General features: G+C 37.7%; 2 protein-coding genes across 6 annotated transcripts; both read left to right on the top strand.

Annotated features, from left to right (window-relative positions):
* The first annotated feature begins 1,336 nt into the window (after nucleotides 1–1,336).
* Nucleotides 1,337–2,320, top strand: LOC120112799. Its single transcript, XM_039132686.1, has one exon. The coding sequence runs from the start codon at nucleotides 1,337–1,339 to the stop codon at nucleotides 2,318–2,320; it is 984 nt and encodes a 327-aa protein (XP_038988614.1).
* Nucleotides 2,321–2,680: 360 nt separating this feature from the next.
* On the top strand, nucleotides 2,681–19,253 carry LOC103695969 (thioredoxin O, mitochondrial-like). 5 transcript variants are annotated; one of them, XM_039132577.1, is made up of 8 exons: nucleotides 2,681–2,934; nucleotides 3,023–3,088; nucleotides 3,192–3,242; nucleotides 7,198–7,277; nucleotides 13,087–13,131; nucleotides 14,305–14,364; nucleotides 15,918–16,015; nucleotides 17,159–19,253. In XM_039132577.1, exons 1-8 carry the CDS (start codon nucleotides 2,712–2,714, stop codon nucleotides 17,166–17,168), a joined length of 633 nt encoding a protein of 210 aa, XP_038988505.1. In that variant the 5' UTR covers nucleotides 2,681–2,711; the 3' UTR covers nucleotides 17,169–19,253. The 5 variants fall into 5 exon arrangements, with proteins under 5 accessions (XP_038988505.1, XP_038988504.1, XP_038988503.1 ...); XM_039132576.1 differs by lacking the exon at nucleotides 17,159–19,253 and adding an exon at nucleotides 16,890–17,079; XM_039132575.1 differs by lacking the exon at nucleotides 17,159–19,253 and adding an exon at nucleotides 16,302–16,680.
* The last annotated feature ends 944 nt before the right edge of the window (nucleotides 19,254–20,197 follow it).

Here is a 20,197-nt window from a genome sequence, read left to right as displayed (position 1 = left end):
GATAGCTGTCTTGTTGATGATTCAGCCTATTGACACCTGATTTATATGATTCAGTATTATGACCTGTTGAGCATATTCATGTTATCATACATACTCATTTGATTATTCTATATATGCTCCAGATGAGTTGATTGGGATTGTGATGATTTACTCCTTATTTCTTATGTTGAGTTATGTGTATCCTGTTCTTGACGACTGCTCATATGCTTTTGAGATTTCACCTCGAGCCATGATTATATCTTGTCTCATGTGTATAGTACTCTCTACTCCACTCACTGAGTATTCATATACTCACTCCCCAGTTTGGTGTTTTTGATTGCAGGGCAGGTATTGTATAGAGAGGAGCAGGATTAGTGGTTGCCTGCTATCTGTGCCGCTCCATAGTATAGTATAATATAGATAGAGGTTTATACCTTTTGGTGTATTATAAACCTTCTATTGTATATAGTGCATAGTTACAGTCATAGATCCTGTTGTGGATATGGGTTTGACCATGGATGGATTGGGAAGCAGGTATATATATATGTGTGCAGACCAGTTGTGTGCCTGTGATAATGTATTGCTATATATTGTCCAGGTTTATTATGTGACAGATTATGTGATTGCTGCTCTGACAGGTAGTGTTGTTGTATGTATTGAGATAATCCTGACAGGTCAATATAGGAAAAGTGATCATTTTGTGCATGCATCATGCCAAATTTTTCAAGATTTATTGATGATTGATAGGTGGTAAGGTTCTACGCGGTGGCTGGTGGCCTTATGCCTACCCGCACCCTAGAACCGTCACGGCGGCCCGCCGGAACGGAGCGGGGGTCGTGACAAAGCTTGATATCAGAGCAAAGGTTAAGAAGAGTCCTGTCAGAGCAATAGGGTGAGTCAGGATTAAGTATAGGATTATACTATGGAGCATAGGGTTTTTCTGTATGTTATTTTATGAGTCATTTACAACTCAGTAAGATATATTTCGGGATGAGATTTTAGAGTTCTTTTTGGCTCTACTTGAGACAAAATTTTATATCATTCAGTTTACAATCAAGATTTGTATTTTGATAGAAAGTCAATTAATAAATTCGGAGGATATTGATCAGAGTTGTGCAGCGAAAGTATAGTGGATCGAGTCAATTTAAATTGGTCAAAAATATTGACTGTGATGGGAGACTAGATTTTTCAATAATGAATATTTGTGTTAATAAGAGAAGGTGAATATTATAGATTCTCAGATTAATTATGATATGATTATGTGACCTCTCTGATGGTTTTTGCTATTTGGCTATGTTAAGAGATAATTTATGTAAACTCATCATAAATTCTTGATTGCTAGGTAGCCATAAGCAACATGGAGGATAAAAGAGAAATAAGGGCACCTTCTCCGGACCCTGATAGCCAATCAATTTCACAAACTACTCCACGCTCCATAGCAACCCAGGCAGATTTGGCAGGAGTGTACCAGTTAATAGCACAACTGCTTGAGCAACAGCAGCAGATGCAGTTGGCTGCCCAACCTGTACAGCCGATGGAATCCTATTACGAGAGGTTCCGTAGGCTGAATCCACTGATGTTTGATGGTGGATTCAATCCCATGACAGCTGAGACCTGGATCCGGGAAATGGAGAAGATATATGAGTTACTCCAATTTTCCGAGGAGGTAAAAGTCAAATTAGCTACCTCTATGCTAAGAGGGAGTGCTGATTATTGGTGGACTGCTATGAAGACAGCATATGAGGTCGACGGAATGACCTGGGAAGATTTTAAGAGGATATTTTATGCTAAGTACTTTTCAGACTTAGTCAGGCAAATAAAACAGAATGAGTTTTTATCGTTGTCTCAGTCCGAACATATGACTGTCCTGGATTATGCCTATAGGTTCGAGGAGCTGAGTCGATTTTGCCCCCAGTTCATGGAGGACGATATGAGTAGAGCCAACCGGTTCGAACAAGGGCTTATATACAGAATCAGATCCCGAACATCTTTACAGATAATTTCCAGTTATAAGGATATTTTGGACAGAGCTTTGAAAGTGGAGGCTGAATTAAAAAGATCCGATAAAGAAAGGGCTGACCTGATGAGATATAGACCCGCTAGAAGTCGGAGTGGCAGGCCATGGGATTTCCGAGAAACCCCAATTCAAAAGAAGCCCAGGGCTCGCACTTACTTTAGCAGATTCCATAGTGGGCCCTATATGAGGAGAGCGAGGGCATGTTATAGTTGTGGGCGGACTGGACACCTGGCACATGATTGCCCGTACAGGAGGAGGAATGAGCCCAGACCTCCTGTACTTGGTGACCAGAGGCCAAGAAGCAATGCTCGAGTTTTGCACTGACCTACCAAGATGCTAGTGCCAATGATCGGGTGGTAACAGGTATATTACCAGTCAGTTTGATTGATCCCTCTATTTTGTTCGATTCTGGCACTATGCATTTCTTTATGGGAAATTAATTTTCCCACGTTTCTAATGGAAAAAACTTTTCCATGAAATGTTAGAATTATATTTTCATGGAAATACAATTTTTTCTATTCTCTTTTTTAAAAATTCTAACCAATGTATAATTTTTATTATATTTTTAATAAAAATTAGATTTTTAATATCTTCCCTCTTTTCAACCAAACGTGCCCCAAGTGGCACTGGTCTTTTTTTTTTGGGCAGTGTATGTACAATATATGAATATAGTTGCGACTTAAACCCTTCCCACCCGGTTGAAAGAAGAAACGCGATGGGACGAGGGATTCTTCTGCTACGCTCTTCTCTCCTCCGCCCCCTTCTCCACGCCCACCTCTCCACCAACCCTCTCCCCGCCCAAAACCACCCTCCTCTCCTTTCCCGCCATGGAGTCCTTCCCTCGCCTCCCAATGCCTCCCGCCCGCGTACCCTCCCCCCCTCCCGCCCCTCCTCCGACGCTCTCTTCCTCTCTCGCCGGCCCTTCTCTTCCTCTTCGAGTAGTCTTCTTCTCCTTCTTATTCTCCTGTTCTCTCTTCATTTCTTATTGCTTCTAGTGTGGGAATTCTTTTGTGAAATGGTTTGCAGGTCCATCGAACATTGTTCTCATCGGCTCCGAGGAAGCGTTGGACACCGCTCTCACCAAGGTTCAGGGTCAGTAGATTCTTTGTGCGTCTCTATGTTTTTATTTGATTTGCTTTTTGTTGTTTTAAGGGGAGGAAATTGTAAATTTACTTAGATTGTAATTTGGTTCCAGATGAGAAATTGCCGGCGATTTTCTACTTCACGGCCGTCTGGTGCGGACCTTGTAAGATTCTTCTTGAACTTATCATGATTGAAATTAGAGATTTGGGTGCATGGCTTCTGACTTTTCTTTTGGCTATGTTTTCTCTATTGTGAATCCTTGGAAGAAATGGGAGAATCCCCATAAAGAACTGGATGCGAGTTCAAGTTGTAGGATTTGAGGCATGCTACAGCTTTATTTTTTTTTCCTTATGCCAAAAAATTTGGTGTTTCATCTAATTTTGGGTGTTTCTTGATAAAAATGAGATGAAAGTAAATTATTTTCAAACATTATAAAAAAGATAACAAAATGTGAAACAAAATAATATTATAAGACATATCAAATAAATTTTTGTTATGCGTTCAACAGTTACTGCAATCAACTAATCAGAACTATGCGGCTTACTCTAGATGGAAACTTAAAATGATATTTCGCAGAGCAAAGGCATAGAGGACTCTTTTGGTTCACGGGAAGAGGAGGGTGCAAAGTTTGTTCAATAGGAAAATAGAGCAATGCCCTATGTTTGGTTGGAGTTTTCAAAGGAGAGAGATGGAAAAGTAGCTTTTCTATAGGAATAAGATTTTCATATTTCATGGAAAAGAAAATCCACGTGGGATGTTGGAAAAATTCAATTCTCACTGGTTGAAAATTAGGGTATATTTTTCTCTAAAAGTATATTTAAGCTTTTAGATAAAATGGGATAAGGTCTTTCTCTTTATTAAGGGGGTAAGAGGTATTTTACATAACTAGGTAGTTTACATCACTTTTTAAGAAAAGTAAATGCTCAATCAAACATAAACCACTCCGGAATTTGTTACTTTTCCGTGATCAACAAACATGCAAAAACCACTTTTTCATGCATCATATACCTAGGCATCAGTTTCTTGGGAAAAACATTCTAGTGAGAAATTTTTTTTGGCAAACCAAATGAGTCTAGAATGTAGTAATTGTATATGTCATCAAATAAAAACAAATAAAATACTTGGCAACTCAAGGATCCAACAAATTAAATTCAAACAGCTAAAATTAGGTGCATAATCATTTCAATGTCTTGTTCAATTTCACACACCCCCTCCACCTCTATATAGATGTAAATTTGAAATATAATAATGTGGCTTTTGGTTTCCCTGGTGTGCAAACACATGGTGAAATAGTAGTGCGATTAATGCAGATTTAGAATAATGTGCGATAAAAAAAAATCCCTGAATCTGCATAAAAGTGTGGCTTTGCTGGAGTTAGCGGGTACAGACCTCAGCTTTGTTGGAAGCAACATCTTAATGGAATTCATTTTGTCTAAACTCATGCATCTCAAAAGAAATAGATCGATTTCATTCAAGAAATTTCTGACAAGGTTCAACCATGTGTATTTCTGTATGAAAATATGAAATCTTTTGTTTTGATGCATTCACAAACCAATATAAGAAATTATATATTGTTATCCAAAATTAGATGTTTAGATATGGATGAAAAAGTCCCAAACTGTATTTTTGCATGACCTCATTTTGGAATAGACTTATATTCTTTATGGAGGTTATGCTATAGAGGATTTTCAAAAATGTTTAAGTATAAGCTCTTGGGAAAGCAGTAGTAGTGTAATTAGAAACTTCAGTATTTATACTTTTAGATCAAAATGACCAGAGGAGTACTATGAATGAGTGAAGAAAAATTGTAGGGTTTTGCATGTACAAGCCATTCTCTCTGCGATTTAGAGATTTTGGAGGTCTGTTTGTGTTTCACTGGACACTATGCACAAACATGCCATGTGTTCTTACTTGCAAGGTTTGTATTGCCAATGTGGTTAACAGGGTGGGAAAGTTGTGAGCATAATTGTTTTTAAAGACTGTAGGTGGTGGACAAGTGGCTAAGGGCCTGCCTGGTGTTATGTAGGCATCAAAGGTCACAGAATTGTAAAATTCAGAAGATTTAAAAATAATAGACAATCAAGTGAAATCCAAAAAATTTTTATAATGAAAAAAATGAATTAAGACATATCAAATAAGTTATAGTAAGTCAATAGAGGTGCCAACTTACTAACATTTAATTCTAATTCATAGACCGATTTCATCCTCCATGCTCAAACATGATGCAAAAGATTAAGAAAGGCTCCTAGAAAATCCTGCCTAGACAGCTGCCTAGGTTTTAAAACATTAGTAAATGTCTGATTGAACAAAATTCCTACTTTTGTTTTCCAAGTAGTAGATGGATTCTAGTTGGGCTTTCATTGAGTTATATGGGCCCAATGATCCTTGTATGCGAGGTAAGTTTTTCAATAGAATTGGGGAGGGGAGATTGTTAAATTTGTATTGACTTGAGTGCTTTTTGTTTTGTTTAAAGAAAAAGAGGCCAAATTTGTAAAAGTAAAATGATGCTACAGCAAGGTCTTTGTTAGAAGATATGAGCTAGTTGGTGGTACACATGTAACTAATTATTTTACTAAGTCAGACTTTATAGATGATCAAGATCGACGGATTTTGGTGGCAAAGATTGGAAAAACAATTTTTTAATGTCTTTAGAATCTTTTCTATTTCAGACTATATTCCAATTTTATCAGTTTCGAAAACAGGAGCTGGGGTTCAAAGCTTTTGGACTGAAAAAAAAAGGGACAAAAGAATCTTGATCTTTGAGTTTTGAAGGCTTGTTGTGACCTTGATGTTGGAGTAGTAATGCGCTGTGGCATAAGGTAGAAACTTGAAATATATTTAGATCATTTATAATGTTGAAGTCAATATTGGGAATATGGAGTATAATCTTTCATGTTTGCTGGAGCCTGTTGGAGATCCAATATTTAAATCTTTTGGTATTCATGATATAAGACACATGGATTGGATGATATTTTGCTCTTATTCATGTTATTAAGATGATTTTTAGGCTGGTACTTTTGATGGTCAAGTGGAACACCAATGCAAGCATTATTGTCTTAACTCCATAGAATGGTTTTGCTTATAATGTCCAATTGTCCTTAGTCCTTATATAAAAAATTTACAAGTTAACCAGAACTGTTTAAATCAATATACTAAAGTAATCAATTGGATCAATTATGTTTGACAATTAATGTTTCTTTCAATAAGATAATCATTTTTTTGGGAAGTATTAGAGATATTAAATTGAAAATTCCAATCTTAATCACATTGGTAACAAAAATTCGAAAAAACAATGTGGGGATAGAAAAAAAGGCTAGCTCCAATACTAAATCCTGTAGGCATCTTCTATTCCTTTGTGGGGATTTTACAAAAACAACCTACTTTAGTTTACTTTTTGCAGATTCAGACCACTTCTATCTTACCGCAAGAATGACCCAGGTTTAAAATTTTCAGGTTCTTTTGTCCATGGCCTTTGCGGGTACACTCTGATCATATGTTTGAGCAAGAGTTGAATGCACATATTTTTTATGGTGAATGCACATAAGTCATAATGGGTGTATGTATTTTTATGCCAACGTACATACTTTGATACTGAATGCACATATTTATTGAGCGTGCAATGCACATTCACTAGTTGGAGTGTATCCATGTGGCTAGGGCCATTTCTGCAAAAGTCCCGTCTTTTGTTTCATGATTATAAGTTAATGACATTTGTCAATTTGACATTTTAAATGTTTGAATAGTTCTAAGTGGTCGACTAACATAAAGGGGACCATCATGAAAGATATTTGACAAGAATTCAAGCAAACACAATGAAGTTTTGATAGGTTATAAATTGTATTGGTTCTTTTGCCCATTAGGGAAGACTAAGAATATGTTCAGGTCAGGCTCTGTTTTTTTAAGACTTCAAGTATTACATGAAATGTACTATCATCCTTTTTCTATAATTAGCTTGCATGGCTCATGAATGCATGCATAGTGCTGAATGGTTTTCTGCTGTAGGTTTTTACATAAATTATATTCTATATCATGCTAATCTCATTTTTTATCACAAAGTGAAGTGTATTATATTAATTATTTTCTTGAAGTTTAACTCTTTTGTTGTCTTTGTTTTGTAGGCAGGTTTATATCTCCAATAATTGAAGAGATGAGTCAGAAATTCCCACATGTCACTACATATAAGATTGACATTGATCTGGTAACTTGAATTTGTGTTGTTTATATAGCATATTGTTCATTTTGAAAATGGAAGTCATTTTCTTCCTTACTGGTCTAGATTCTATAGTGCAGATATTGTTGTTTTAACTTTTAAAGTAATGAGGTTTACCTTTGGTCTTGACATTTTAACATTAACAACTTTCCCTCTGCTATATTGGTGATGCCTGAAGCATAAATATGATAGGTTTCGGTGGACAAGATACTCACAGTGGATAGGCTCCAACTTAGGGGTTCCTTTTTGATAAACATGTCCAATGTTTTCGTAGTGTCTGTAGCAGAGCAATTGTCCATTCCTAAAATATTCTGTTGGGAGATTTGCAGTTGTTTGGTGTTGCCCAAAGCCCTCAAGGAATTCTATTGAAGATGGACTATGCATTACAGCTTACAAAGTTAGTTCATGTTGTACACGTCTTACACTGGACAATTCTGTAGGATGTAAGGAGCAGGATAAAGAAATACATGAAAAATGCACATGCATGCTTCGTGGGTGATAAGCTTGATGCAACTTTCTATCATTGCACAGTTAAATCTATAGGGAACTCGAGGATTTTTCTTTGCATCAATTGGGCGATCATTTGATCTCCATAATTGCAGTTAGGCCCTTGGACTGGCCGATCAAGGTATTATGTTTTGTTTGGTTGTTACACACCATTGTGTATACACGTATTTCTTCTAATAAAATTTTTAACTGTCATGTTTAAAATATAATTTTTTGCTGGTAATTTATGCTTGAATTTGCATCAAATTGTAGCATGTAGCATATAAATCTGACCATTTATGGCTAGGCATATTTGTGGTTCCATATACATATACATGCATGTACATGTATAAAGTGTACACCTACATATTTTTATGTATGTGCACATATGTAGATAAATATATTTTCTGTGTCTTTGATTAACTCCTAGAGAGTGTGAAAATTCATTCAGCAGGTCCATGACAATGTCAAGAGAGGATAAGTATCTGATGGCCAAGCACAACCTGAATGCTTGTTTTTGTATTCTAGAATATAATGTTTGTGTGATCCTATTTACCTGACTTTTCCACTGTCGTGTTCTCAGAACAATCTCAAGATATGGCTAAACTACCCCTTCACTCTAGAGGTCATCATTCAAAAATTAACCCTAGAATTAATTTTGTTGCCCTCTAGAACTGCTAGATCTATTGTCTAAGTTCGCTTTCCACAAGGAACTCTTCACCTTAATCAAAAATTAACCCTAGAATTAATTTCTAACTTCAAAGCCCTAAGAGTTCTTTTTGTGATGTCGTAGTTCATTGGACTGAACTTAAAAACAGAGTTTTATGCCCTTACACGTGCTTCCTATCATTACTATACAACTGTTCTGTCCTGTTTTCAGAAATGGGTAAGCAAACCATTCAAATAACCTGGATCCTATATTTCGTAGTCCCTTCCTAGTTACAGCAGGTTGTTCCCAAGTGTTTCTGTATGTTAGTCCTTGAACTTGTTTCCTTTTTTTCTACATGTAGACTTAGTGAGAAAGCATTTTCATTTTCATTCTATTGCCTGACATCATGTAGAAGTGAAGCTAACCGTTGAACAGTTATGAGAGAAACAAATAAATGGTTGACTGCATGCATGATGTGGAGTTCGATGATGGTAAGGTGGTTGAGATTAAAAAGGTTAATGCCAAAGCTACATTTAAGAAATATGAGGCCATCTGAATTTTTTGTAAACGTATTCTCTACTTCTAATATTTTTCAATTGCTTGAATACTTGAACACCAGTTCTATATTCATTTATGAAGTTTCAGTCATGCACAATGGTCATGCTGAAGATACGAACTTCAAGAAGCAAGGATTCAGATTACTTTCTGTTCTAGTTTGCACAATACTTTTATGTGTTAGAAGTGAATTTTTTGTGAAAAAACATGGTGGGTATCATGAATACCCTGTCAGCTGGAATAGTCATCCACTGTCTGATCAAACGTGGCTATTGACTGAAGATTCCAGGATTTGGATCCATATCTTTATGTGAGATATGTGTTTATTCACCTGTTAAAATAATGGAAGAGAAGTAGAATTTAGAGTATCAAAGAGAAGGGGAAGGAATTAATTAAACATGAAGGACAAGAAAGTGGGAATAAATGTATTTGAGTTGTTCTAAAGTCCTATTGTAGCTGACAGGTTGGGTTGAGGAATTCTTATAGTCATTTATGTTTGTGGATTGGAGTGGTTAAACATCTTTGTATCAGGCTCCAGGAAGTTCCTATTTTTTTAGCAATAAAAAACTATTTTAAAAAAGGGTTGATATTATGTAAAGGCCTAGGGAAGATGGGATTAAGTGTTGCTTTCTCATCTTGTTTTTAATTGATGGATTCCTACTAGCAGAAGATTTTCTGTATACGGGCGTGTTGGAGACCTATAAATATGGTCATCCATCCTTTCGCTCCACATAGTTGAGTTGCAATAAAATTCTTAATGAATTTTCCTTGTCTCAAATAATGCTCTTGTGATGGTTCTACAGGAGACACTATATAATTGTTCTCAAATTTTGATGGCGATAGGGTGGCAATAGGTTAGGTTTGGTTAAGGTCGGGTTGGATTAAGATGTTGGCACGGAAAAAAATATTGTTAACCTGAACCCAATCTTTTTGATAAATGGGTCAGATATCAAAACTTAAACCCAATAACACGATTTGTAATGTGCATAACCCATCTAATAAATTGGTTGAATGGAGTCGAGTATGCAATGACCTATTCTCCCAATTCGTTTGCTATCTCCCTCTTCTCTCTCTTGCTCTCAAATCCCTTCTCTCAAACCCTAGCCTTGAAATTGATGGAATACAAGCAATGTATCTCGAGTCCTCCCTCCCTCACTTCTCCTCTTAAGTAGAAATCCATATTTGATTGATTTCTATTGCTTTTGCGATTGGACTTGCCCTTGAAGAGGGAGGTGATGGCCACCAAGGTGGTAGCTCAGTGGAACTGGGCGTAGTCTTCTAACCGCAGGGTTCCAAGTTCGAATCGCCCCGCGCGTCGATTAAAATGTGGTGAAACTGCTTGGATTTGGGGTCTAGGAGCGCTTATTGGTCCACTGGTAGCTTTGGTGGTGCCAGGTGTGATGTACGCACCTTCGGATGGGGAGGGTATGAGTAAATCGGTGTCTACCTGCATCGAACATTGTCCAGGTGGGGCGGGGGCCCAATGGGGGCTGCTACGCGGGGGTGGGCTTGTCTCTTCCTCCCCCCTACCCCTTTTGTTTAGCCAAAAAAAAAAGAAAAAAAGAAAAAAAAGAGAGAGAGGTGATGCTGTCAATGCTGATTGCACAGAGGACCACTCTTTGCTCTAGATGCTTGGGTGGTGTAGCCAACATAGCAATTGAAGAAGACATGCCAATAGGAGCTTGAGAATTTCTTGAGGGCAGTGAGGTTGAGGTGTACATCAAGGAGGCTAGTAGAGCAGCTGTTGGAGACGGTTTCACTAAGGGAATAACACTTCTAAAGGGGTTGACATAAATGGGGTGGAGATTGTTGAAAGGGGCATACTAGGCGGAGAAGCTATTAATGAGGACTGTCTCCTCACAAATGTTCTTATTATTGAGGTAGTGGTTCTTGAAGGGTTTGTGCTTGGTATTTAGCGAGAAAAGGGGCAGCACAAAGCAGGAGATCTGGGTTTTGAAGGAGGCATTAGGAGGCAAGTTAGAGGGATGTGGAGTGTGGTAGATTATACTGAGTGAATGTAAGAAAGGCTGGACTCATTCGAAGGCTGCCCCAGATCCTTTATCCCTAAATAAGTTTTAAATGGCCTGGATCATAATCATGTCAATACAACCCAGTTATTAAAAGGGTTATATCAGGTTAGATAGATTAGGCTCTTAACCTCTACCCAACCAGTTTAATAAATAGGTAAGTTGACCTATTTATGACCCAACTTCTTTGTTGCCAAACCTGAACATGCTTCTTTCCGATCAGGTTATCGGGCTGGGTTGTTGGGTCATGGACTATCACATCAGATGGTGATGATGACTCCCTTAATCTCCTTCGTTCTTAGTTGGTCTTTTTCCTCTACTCCTTAGAACTCCTAAATTAGTATTTGATACTTAGTTCTTTATGCTATCCACATCATCCTATTTATAAAAGCTTCCACATCTAGTTTGCTAGTAATGAGCCTTCTGATTCACCCTAGTTTTTTCTTTTCATAGTTTTGGGGTGTAAGATTGATTCTGTGCTCTTTTATAACCCTATTTGTCCATTCGATTAAACTCTCTTCGTGTTTGGAATATCAAGGATCAAACCCATATCGAAGATTGTCTTGTCAAATGGTATCAGTGAGTACATATAGATTTGTCCTGAACACCCCTGATACAACAATTTTGGCTGAACCAAATATGGTTTTAGCCTCTATGTCATCTTTTCTGGGCTTGATGTTATCCATTTTTTCAAGAAATAAGACAGGAGTGTAAATTTAAGTGCCCTAGCCATGGTCTTCTGTCTGTGCTGAAGTCAATGATATTATATTTATCGCATAAGATCACATAACTTGGAATCGAAAATAAAGATTTAAAACATACATATTTGTAACACAATGAGCAACTATGTATAGCATCAAGGTTTTTAAGGGGACATTTTATATAAGATAAAGTTTTGTAGAAATATAGTACGTATTTCAATTTTCTCCTCTTCTTCAAGAACAGACAATCAGTGCAATCCTTAGATTAGCATGATCTCTCTATTGTATCGAGTTAAAAATCTAACAAGGAACTGATTAGTACCTAATTCTGGATTAAATTCCTTAATTTCTATTTGCTTTACAACTTGATTTGCTGTTTCTTTACTTGGTCCAAAATTCAAACAGAAAACATGTTTTTTTTAGCCCCGATCTTCAATAATCCAATGTTGAATCCTACTAAGATAGGCATATGATGTTCCTAGGATTTTCCTTTGCTTGTTTTCATATACAAATGGTGAAGAACAAGCTTTTTTCCCCACTAAAAACCATTCTCAAGCAGTACCAAGCGGTATTGCTCAGTTTGGGCATCAGCTCAGACTCGGTATGGGGTGATGATCTGCCACAGATCATTTGATTCAGGGTTGGTATTTTCCTGAACTGAGACCCTCTGTACTGTTTTAGGATTGGTATGGTATGTACTGAGCGACTTGCATCAAATCAACTGGTTTTTCAAACCTTTTTTTTTTTTACCAATGGCAGTACAAAAGAAAGTGTCTAGGGATCAAGATATGCTTGTTATTTGCTCTTTCAAGTCATCCTTTAACTGCCTGTCCCCATCCATGCATAGACATGTTCTGCAAAAATGTCTGACCAAGTACCAAGTGCATACCCTAGTTTATCTAATGCTCCCATTTTTCTATTTTTCATGTTACTTGGTGAGTTGGTGCAACTTACCGTTAGAAAAAGATAAACTCTATGCTGTGAAGTGCTCACTAATTAAATCGTCAACATCCAATATTTCTTGTATTCTGTTATTGTTTATTTCTTCCATAAATACTGCTTGTTCAGTTCGGGTGTTTTATTTATGGAAGCCCAAATATACCTGATTATGCTGCTTGGTCGATATCTATCTTGGTTGATATCTTTGCTCAGCATAAGCGAAGAAGTTAGCAGAAGCCAACTCATTTTACTTTGGTAGTTTGGTTGATTAGTTGAAACTTGATTAATGCACTTATTGAGCTTTGTTAATCTCCGTCGGTGTATTTTAAGCGCATATATTCATTACTTTCTCATTTTTGTGTGCCTCTCTTTCTACATCAATTATACTATTGCTTTATGGTCATAAAGTTCTTGTTAAAACAATGATGCTCTCTTTTCAGGAGGGCCTCGGGGGCATGCTAAGCAAGCTAAAGATTTACTCAGTGGTATGTTTTGTGCAATACTATGTTGAATTGTGATTCTTATATTAAGAATAGATAAATGCATCATTCAAAGTTACTGGCAGTATCATTTCACAATTCTATGCATCTTATAATTTTTGCTTATCTAGTTATTCTGATGCAACATCTTGTTATAACTACTTCAATAGAGATAATCTATGCAATGTTTTAGCAAGGATTTAAAAATGGAGATACAAATCTCTGGCAGCTACTGTCTGGTACAGTATGTACTGTGATTCGTGGTTGATTTGGGTTGGTGCATACATGATTTAGCCCTGAGGATTTACCAGGTACCTATTCTTGGATAATATGGTATGTACGGGCTGGTACCGGCTGGTATGCCTGGTATTTTGAATCCTTGGTTTTGAGTAGTATGGGAGCATATCGCTTGGACAAGAATGATACAGTTTTCCCTCAGAGAAGTTAACAGTAGACAAGCTTAATTTCTCATTTTCCTCTAGCAATTCTGGGGCAAGATAGCACCTGCAAAACTTTCATTATTTCTACATAGCCATTTAAAATATCCATGCATGAGAAGGATGGATTGATCATAATAATTTTCACGGTTGTGTTGTGCTATTGACTTAATGAGGACATCAAGTTGTGGATCCTGACAGAAAATTCTGAAGCACTGCTTCCATGTGCATCAAACTTCTAAGAAATGATGATTAATCTTGGCATGTTTATTGCAGTTGTGAAATTTTGACTTTAAAGGAGTTCTATATGCCATTGCATTTGATCATAGAGTCTAGCAGACTCTCGAAGAAACATACTCTGAGACCAAATATTATAGTAGCGGTAGTAGCAATGCTGGTAACTGTAAAATTTGCAACTCTCACTGCAGTGATTGCAGGAGCACTAGGTAATTAGACATGAGCTATAAATATAAAATGACTAATAACAGAAGACAGTTCTAATTCATTTTTCTAGTCAGCATATGCAAAAATGTGAAAAGAAGGTGTCAAGGACAACACTAAACCATGACTCTTCTATAAATACTTAAATTGCAATACTAACAAAGAATATCTTTTTCAAAGCGAAGAGAAATTAAAGACTATGTTGGTTTAGGAAGTAAAATTTGTATTTGTGTATTTTGTTTTAAATCATAAAAGCCCTATTAGTTTTGAGAACATGTTTTCTTTTGTTGGCATTGACTAGGTTTCTGGGAGGTTCTGTTCAACTTTATGCTCAGCAGTCACTATGAATAAAAATGTTCTCCAGCTATGATTGAAGTGCACAAGGGTAATTGGGAAGTAGTCACATGGTCACAAATGCATCAAAAGTTTAAATGTGGTAAAAACTAGCTTCAGTAACCAGTTGGCAGAATTCCTGTGCTTGTGTGTCACCATGTAATACAATCAGTGATATCTTTGGATTTGAAATGTCTTAGACTTCATCTTGCATTGCTTCTTTCTAGCACCAAGGAACACAGTGGGGATATGTGGTTCTTTAATACTTGTTGCTTGCAGAAAAAATTGACCGAGTTATCAGCTTTGATGCTAAAAGGTGGATTCTACAGATCTGGAGTGTCAAAGCTAGCTTAGTTAAGATACACTTAGAAGGATTTTCAGTCTTTCCAAAAATTATATGATTAAAAAGTGCAAGAGTCCATTGGAACTTTAATACGATTCCATGGTCATCATCTCTCTCCAAAGAAACACTTATTCAAGTGATCCTCTTAGCTCTCACTAAGTACAGACAGACACTTCAGTTAATTAGCTGAAAGTAGTAGAACAGGTTATATACATGGAAGATGTTACCTAACCAAAACTTGGTCAATGAGATTGACATGGGAGATTATGGCAAGTTCAACTGACCTTTCCTTGCTATTGGCCTCAGAATGGGATGTAACTCCATGTTTGGGTTTATAGATAGAGAATCTGTAACATGGATTACCAAAAGCTAATTCTTTAAAATGAAAGTAATTATGAAAGTTGATAATGATTGAGGAAAAAATTACAGAGAGCGGAAGCGAGTAAATCAGTTGTTTGCTAGAAGATAGAAAATTTGTTGATTTGATCTCAGGCAACAATAACTGTTGGACAGTTTGACTCCATTTACAAATTCAAATCGAAGCAAACAGGTAAAACATCATCGTCGTATATAACCATTCGCTTTAAATTGGATGTCCAAATTAACCATTCGTCTTGCCATATGAGTCATGAGTCTACCTTCCATTTATTGCTTAAGCCTTTAACAAGTTCTGGGTTCTTGTTAAACCTTCACAAATGGCATATTGTTGCCAAAAGACAATCAGAAATAATGGTTATTGCTAGAACAGACTTGCATGGAAGCCTGTGAAGACTTACAGTTATATTCATCGGGAAGGATGAGGCCACTGACTGGCTGACTAACAAGGCAAGGTGCAATAAGTTCTATGGGACTTTTTTTTTTCCATTGGAGTTGTTGCAAATGGCTTATCAAGATTTAGGAGGAAGCTTTCAAAGATGTAATTAGTACTCTAGCCTCGGCTGAACAATGAAAAAAGGGTAAAAAATGTCACTTCTGCAAGAAGTTGAGGACAAATAACATAGGATGAAGTCATGTTTCTCCAAGTTGTTCATAATTTTTTACAATATGATTCCCATATTAAATAGATAGTAGTTTTTCTTTCGATTACCTTTCCTTTTGCGATATAATGAAACTCATTCTTATATTCAATGTAATTTGGATGTTAGTCTCTAGAGCCAAGACTTCATCGGCTGTTCGGTTCTCCTAGACATCTTTTGTGCATGTTATTTAGATTTGTCTACTGAAAGTTGTTTCTTATGCAGCCTACTTTTCACTTCTTTCAAAATGGTCAAAAGGCTGCAGAAATTGTTGGTGCTGATGCCACAAAACTGAAGAACACCATGGAAGATCTTTACAAGTAACTCTTTGGCACCAACACCTTTTCTAATTGAAACAACTGTTTTTTCAGTAATGGCACCACGCTTGTCCTGAAACCATGCAAAAATATTTTGGTTTCTTATATTGATATTATTATGTGAAGTCTGAGGTCGACCCGATATTGAACATTCAATTTGGAAATCAAGGAAACCTTCCTTGTCTGTTAAATAATCATTACCACACTGCAATGAAGTCTTGGTAAATATTTGAACTTACATATGATTCAAGGTACAAGATCAGGATAACATAGTAAAAGGGCTTTGCAGCTGCTCGTGTTGTATTCAGGAGATAACTGCTGCACGGGGGTGAGTCACTGAGGCAGGAGATGATGGGACATGGTATTGCAGAGGCTGCTAATGCTGTGATCCTAGACTCTTGGGATCATTAAAATGATGCATGTGGGATTGGTTTGCATGCTGCACCCGTGTGGCTGCAGGCCTTTACTGGCCACTGCATCGTGCCAGCACATTCAGCACTTGGGGGCTTGCGCACGGACCAATCGGGCACGCGTCACCTGGGGATAGCACCCTGCTCCACCCTCTTACAGGAGGATCTGTGCTCATTAAAAATTTCCTGTTAGATGAATTGTACTGTACTATCGTGGAAACATATTGTTCTTAGGATTAATGGCCTAAGCTTTTCAAATCTCTCTGCTTCTCCCTTGACCTTTTCTGCTTAGATAAATCTTGGTCCTGTGGGGGATATCAAATGGATTGTAGCTGGCACTCGATACAAGCCCTAAGCTAATTGTGCATGTTCCCCACATGATAATGATTTGTTTTGCTTGGACTATGTGATTTGACTGAAATACTGCTAAATGGTTAACGTTTTTTTTTTTTTTTTATAACAAACAGGAAGGACTAGATAGAAGATGCTGTGTGGGGACAGATGCAGTTGCCTATTCTGATGCAAATTTTGGTCTGTGCTTTTATCTTTGTTGCATCTTATAGAGCTTGATAATTTTTCAGAACTGTGCTTTCACAGGTTTCAGATATAGTTAAAAAAACATATTTAATTTCTAAAGAAGCATTTGCGTTCCATTAATTTCTTTGCTGTGATCTGTTCTGAGGTTAAACCACAGTCCTAACCATCTCTAACTCGATTCAATTTGTGCCAAAGCTAGCTGGATCTGAGACTTTTGTGAGACTTCGTAAGTATGAAACTGCTCAACTAAAGTTCGGCTTATGGCCAGAGCCTACTGTGACGATGGGAAGTTGAACCAGTCATTAGTGATTAAACAGACTGTGAATTATGCCACTGTGGCAAATAAATCCTCTCTATATACGTAATATCAGGGGTGCATGGTGGTTTGTCTCACAAATTGTACTTCAGATAGCTATTCCAGGTATTGATCTAAGGTTCTATTCATCATGCAAGGTACGGATGCAGGGTTGCAGGTGGTTTCGCGAGTTCAGTCATCAAATTTTTGGGTGAATATATTCTGAAATAAATTTTTTTGGTTAAATTGGACTGGATTAGGTGGGGTAAGCTCAGGCCATCCAATACTTGATCCATTTTAGATCCAATTAGCCCCGAAGGCAGTTTGCGCTGAGCGAGCAAGGAAAAGTCAGGTGTAGATCCAACCTGATTATCCAAAGAGCTCATAATTTAGATCCTGAGTCAACCTACATATCCAAAAGAATTGGATTGGGTCCATTGATTCATTGGTTGACTTGAAGCTTTTGCAGCACTAGCAATAGCAATGGGAGACCTTTGTGTGGTTATCCACAAACATGTTGCTTCTGTAAAAAGTAGAACAATTCAGAAGCATCACCTGATGACCTTCGGATGAGAATTTTCTTTGCTAAATCTGCATTAAATAAGCAAGATACGGTCACTTCGATCAACAGTAAAGGAGTTAGGGCAAAAGAGGATTGCCTTCTATAAGATCAAATGGATGTAAGCTGTACATCCAATGATCAAGGAGCAGAGTTTGCAATGGCTGATACCCTCTATGAAGTGCATTTTCCGTGTCAACTTTGAAAGCAAATAGCTCTTGCTTATATCTTTCATTACCTATGCAGAGTGAAAAAGAGTATAGAATACGCTGCCCCTTGGTCCCTTTTGGACAACATATGCAAGGTATCTAATTTGCTAGTGAGGACCTTAGATATTATTTTTCTCTGGTCATTAATGATCCCTGAAGTCTTCATAATTCAATAACCCAATCAAAATGTGGAAGGTTTAAAAGCTTCTTAAAAGCTTTGGACCATCTCAGAGGGTCCATCTTGACAAGTTGACACTCGAATTATATGAAAACAACGCATAGGCTTGGCGATACTAAAGGAGCATTAGAGTAAAATAACTTATCTAAATTAGCACTCCTAGAATAAAAGGTCCCTTTTATCTTTCAGTAGGAGACGCTTAACTTAGCTCATTCATGCCACCACACTTCAATAGAGAATTTTTGCAAGATAGGGTTGACTGCCATCAACCCTGAGCAACTCAATTGCATGTTTTCCTGAGAAGAGGCACTAACAAATGAGGCATCATCTCTTGTAGGTACCACTGTATCTGCTTACAGTTATCCAAAAGAATAAAGATACATGGGTGTCGCTTGAAAAAGTCCTTGTATCTGACATGGCCTGTCTCCAACTCAAACAGACAAATGTTGGTGGAAGAGCTACATGTGATCCCCTTATGGTCTCATGTGGCAGCAGCCTCATCTCTTTGGGGTCAGAATGCCTTTCAAAAGCATCTGTGGGGGAAAATGGTTGCAGAACAGCAGGGGCCTGGCAGCCGTTATAGCTGGAGACATAATGCTTGGTACGCTTTTACCTCCACCCATACACCTGTCCTTGGGATGTGGTGTTCTTTGGCAGGCACTGGGATGCCCCTTTGCTTGGGGTACAAATGAGCTAGCAAAAGATTGGAATGTGTTCTTGGTGGTACTCTGAGAAAAGTAAATATCCACTTTTTTTTTCTTGAAAAGAGTAAAAGGTAAAATGGATTTATAGATTCATGTAGAAAGAATTTTTCATTGGTATACTTTTTTAATTCTTGCAATCTTTGCATGATGGTCTATGAAATATGTAAGGTTGTGGGACAGGTCCAGTGTCAAGTGAAAACTCCCTTCAACTCTAAATTAGGAGACCCTTTTTTTTTCCTTTTTTTTTTCTGGAGGGAAATATGGTGGGTATATTTTGCAGTCATGCTCGAAGCATGTATCTCACAGAGTGTACTTCACTTAATCTGACAATGAAAAGTTTGTGAATGTATATGGTTCTAAGTTGCTATTGCTATGAGATGTTTTAAATAATAATCCAAAATAATAAGACATCCCTCCGACATGGGGGATAGCACAATGAATTTAACTCAATTATATCATCCATGACCAATGAACTTTCCTATTTATATGTGTTAGTTATCTCTCATTAATAGAAGAGGTGGTGCCCTTAAGCCATGTCAATAGTCTCCGCCAATGCAATGGTTGCATATCAATTGGCCTTCCTGACATGGCTTGATAGCCTACCATATATCCACTTCTCAACTCCTAATTGTAAAGCAAGATGGTACATCAAATGGCTAAATCATATCAGCCCATTGACCAGCCCGGTCATGATTTGGGCTTGCCACCCCAAGCATGAGGTGGAACTCGCATGACGCACATGAGACGGGAGGGAGAAGTAGACTCTTGGAAGGAGATCGTCGAGCAGTGGACGCCGAACTTCCTTCCTTACTCCTCGCTTCCTTACTCCTCTTCTCTCTAGCATCCATCCTGGAAATCCCTGGATTTTGAGTCACAATCTCTAGATCTTCCATGGAGATTTCTTTGGGTTTCTCCATTGATCCGGTTGCTTAGATAAAGAACCTAAGCTCTTCTTCTCCCCTCCTTTCGGGTCTTCTAGTCATCATCATCGCTTTGGTTGGAGCTAGCGAGTCGTCGGATTTTGTGGAACAGGATCTCCCTTGTTTCTCTTTTCTTCTTCTTTTTGCCAGATCGGCTATCGTCGCCGGGCATGGCCACGTTTTGGTCGCCGCTGCAGGTTGCTGCCACAACCACCACCACCATGGGTCGCCCTCCTCTAGTTGCCCAATCCAAGAGTCCTTTCTCACCTTCCTTCCATTTTGAGAAAGAAAGAGAGAGCCCTTCTTGTTTTCTCTCTCTTTCTCTCACCTCTCTCTTTCTTTCTCTCTCTAGTCGATTCGAGGGCTGGAGTGA

Source organism: Phoenix dactylifera, chromosome 12, assembly GCF_009389715.1.
Source record: "Phoenix dactylifera cultivar Barhee BC4 chromosome 12, palm_55x_up_171113_PBpolish2nd_filt_p, whole genome shotgun sequence".
In the NCBI taxonomy this organism is placed as follows: domain Eukaryota; kingdom Viridiplantae; phylum Streptophyta; class Magnoliopsida; order Arecales; family Arecaceae; genus Phoenix; species Phoenix dactylifera.
Note: the sequence above shows the minus strand (reverse complement) of the source record. Positions and strands in the feature narration are given on the sequence as shown.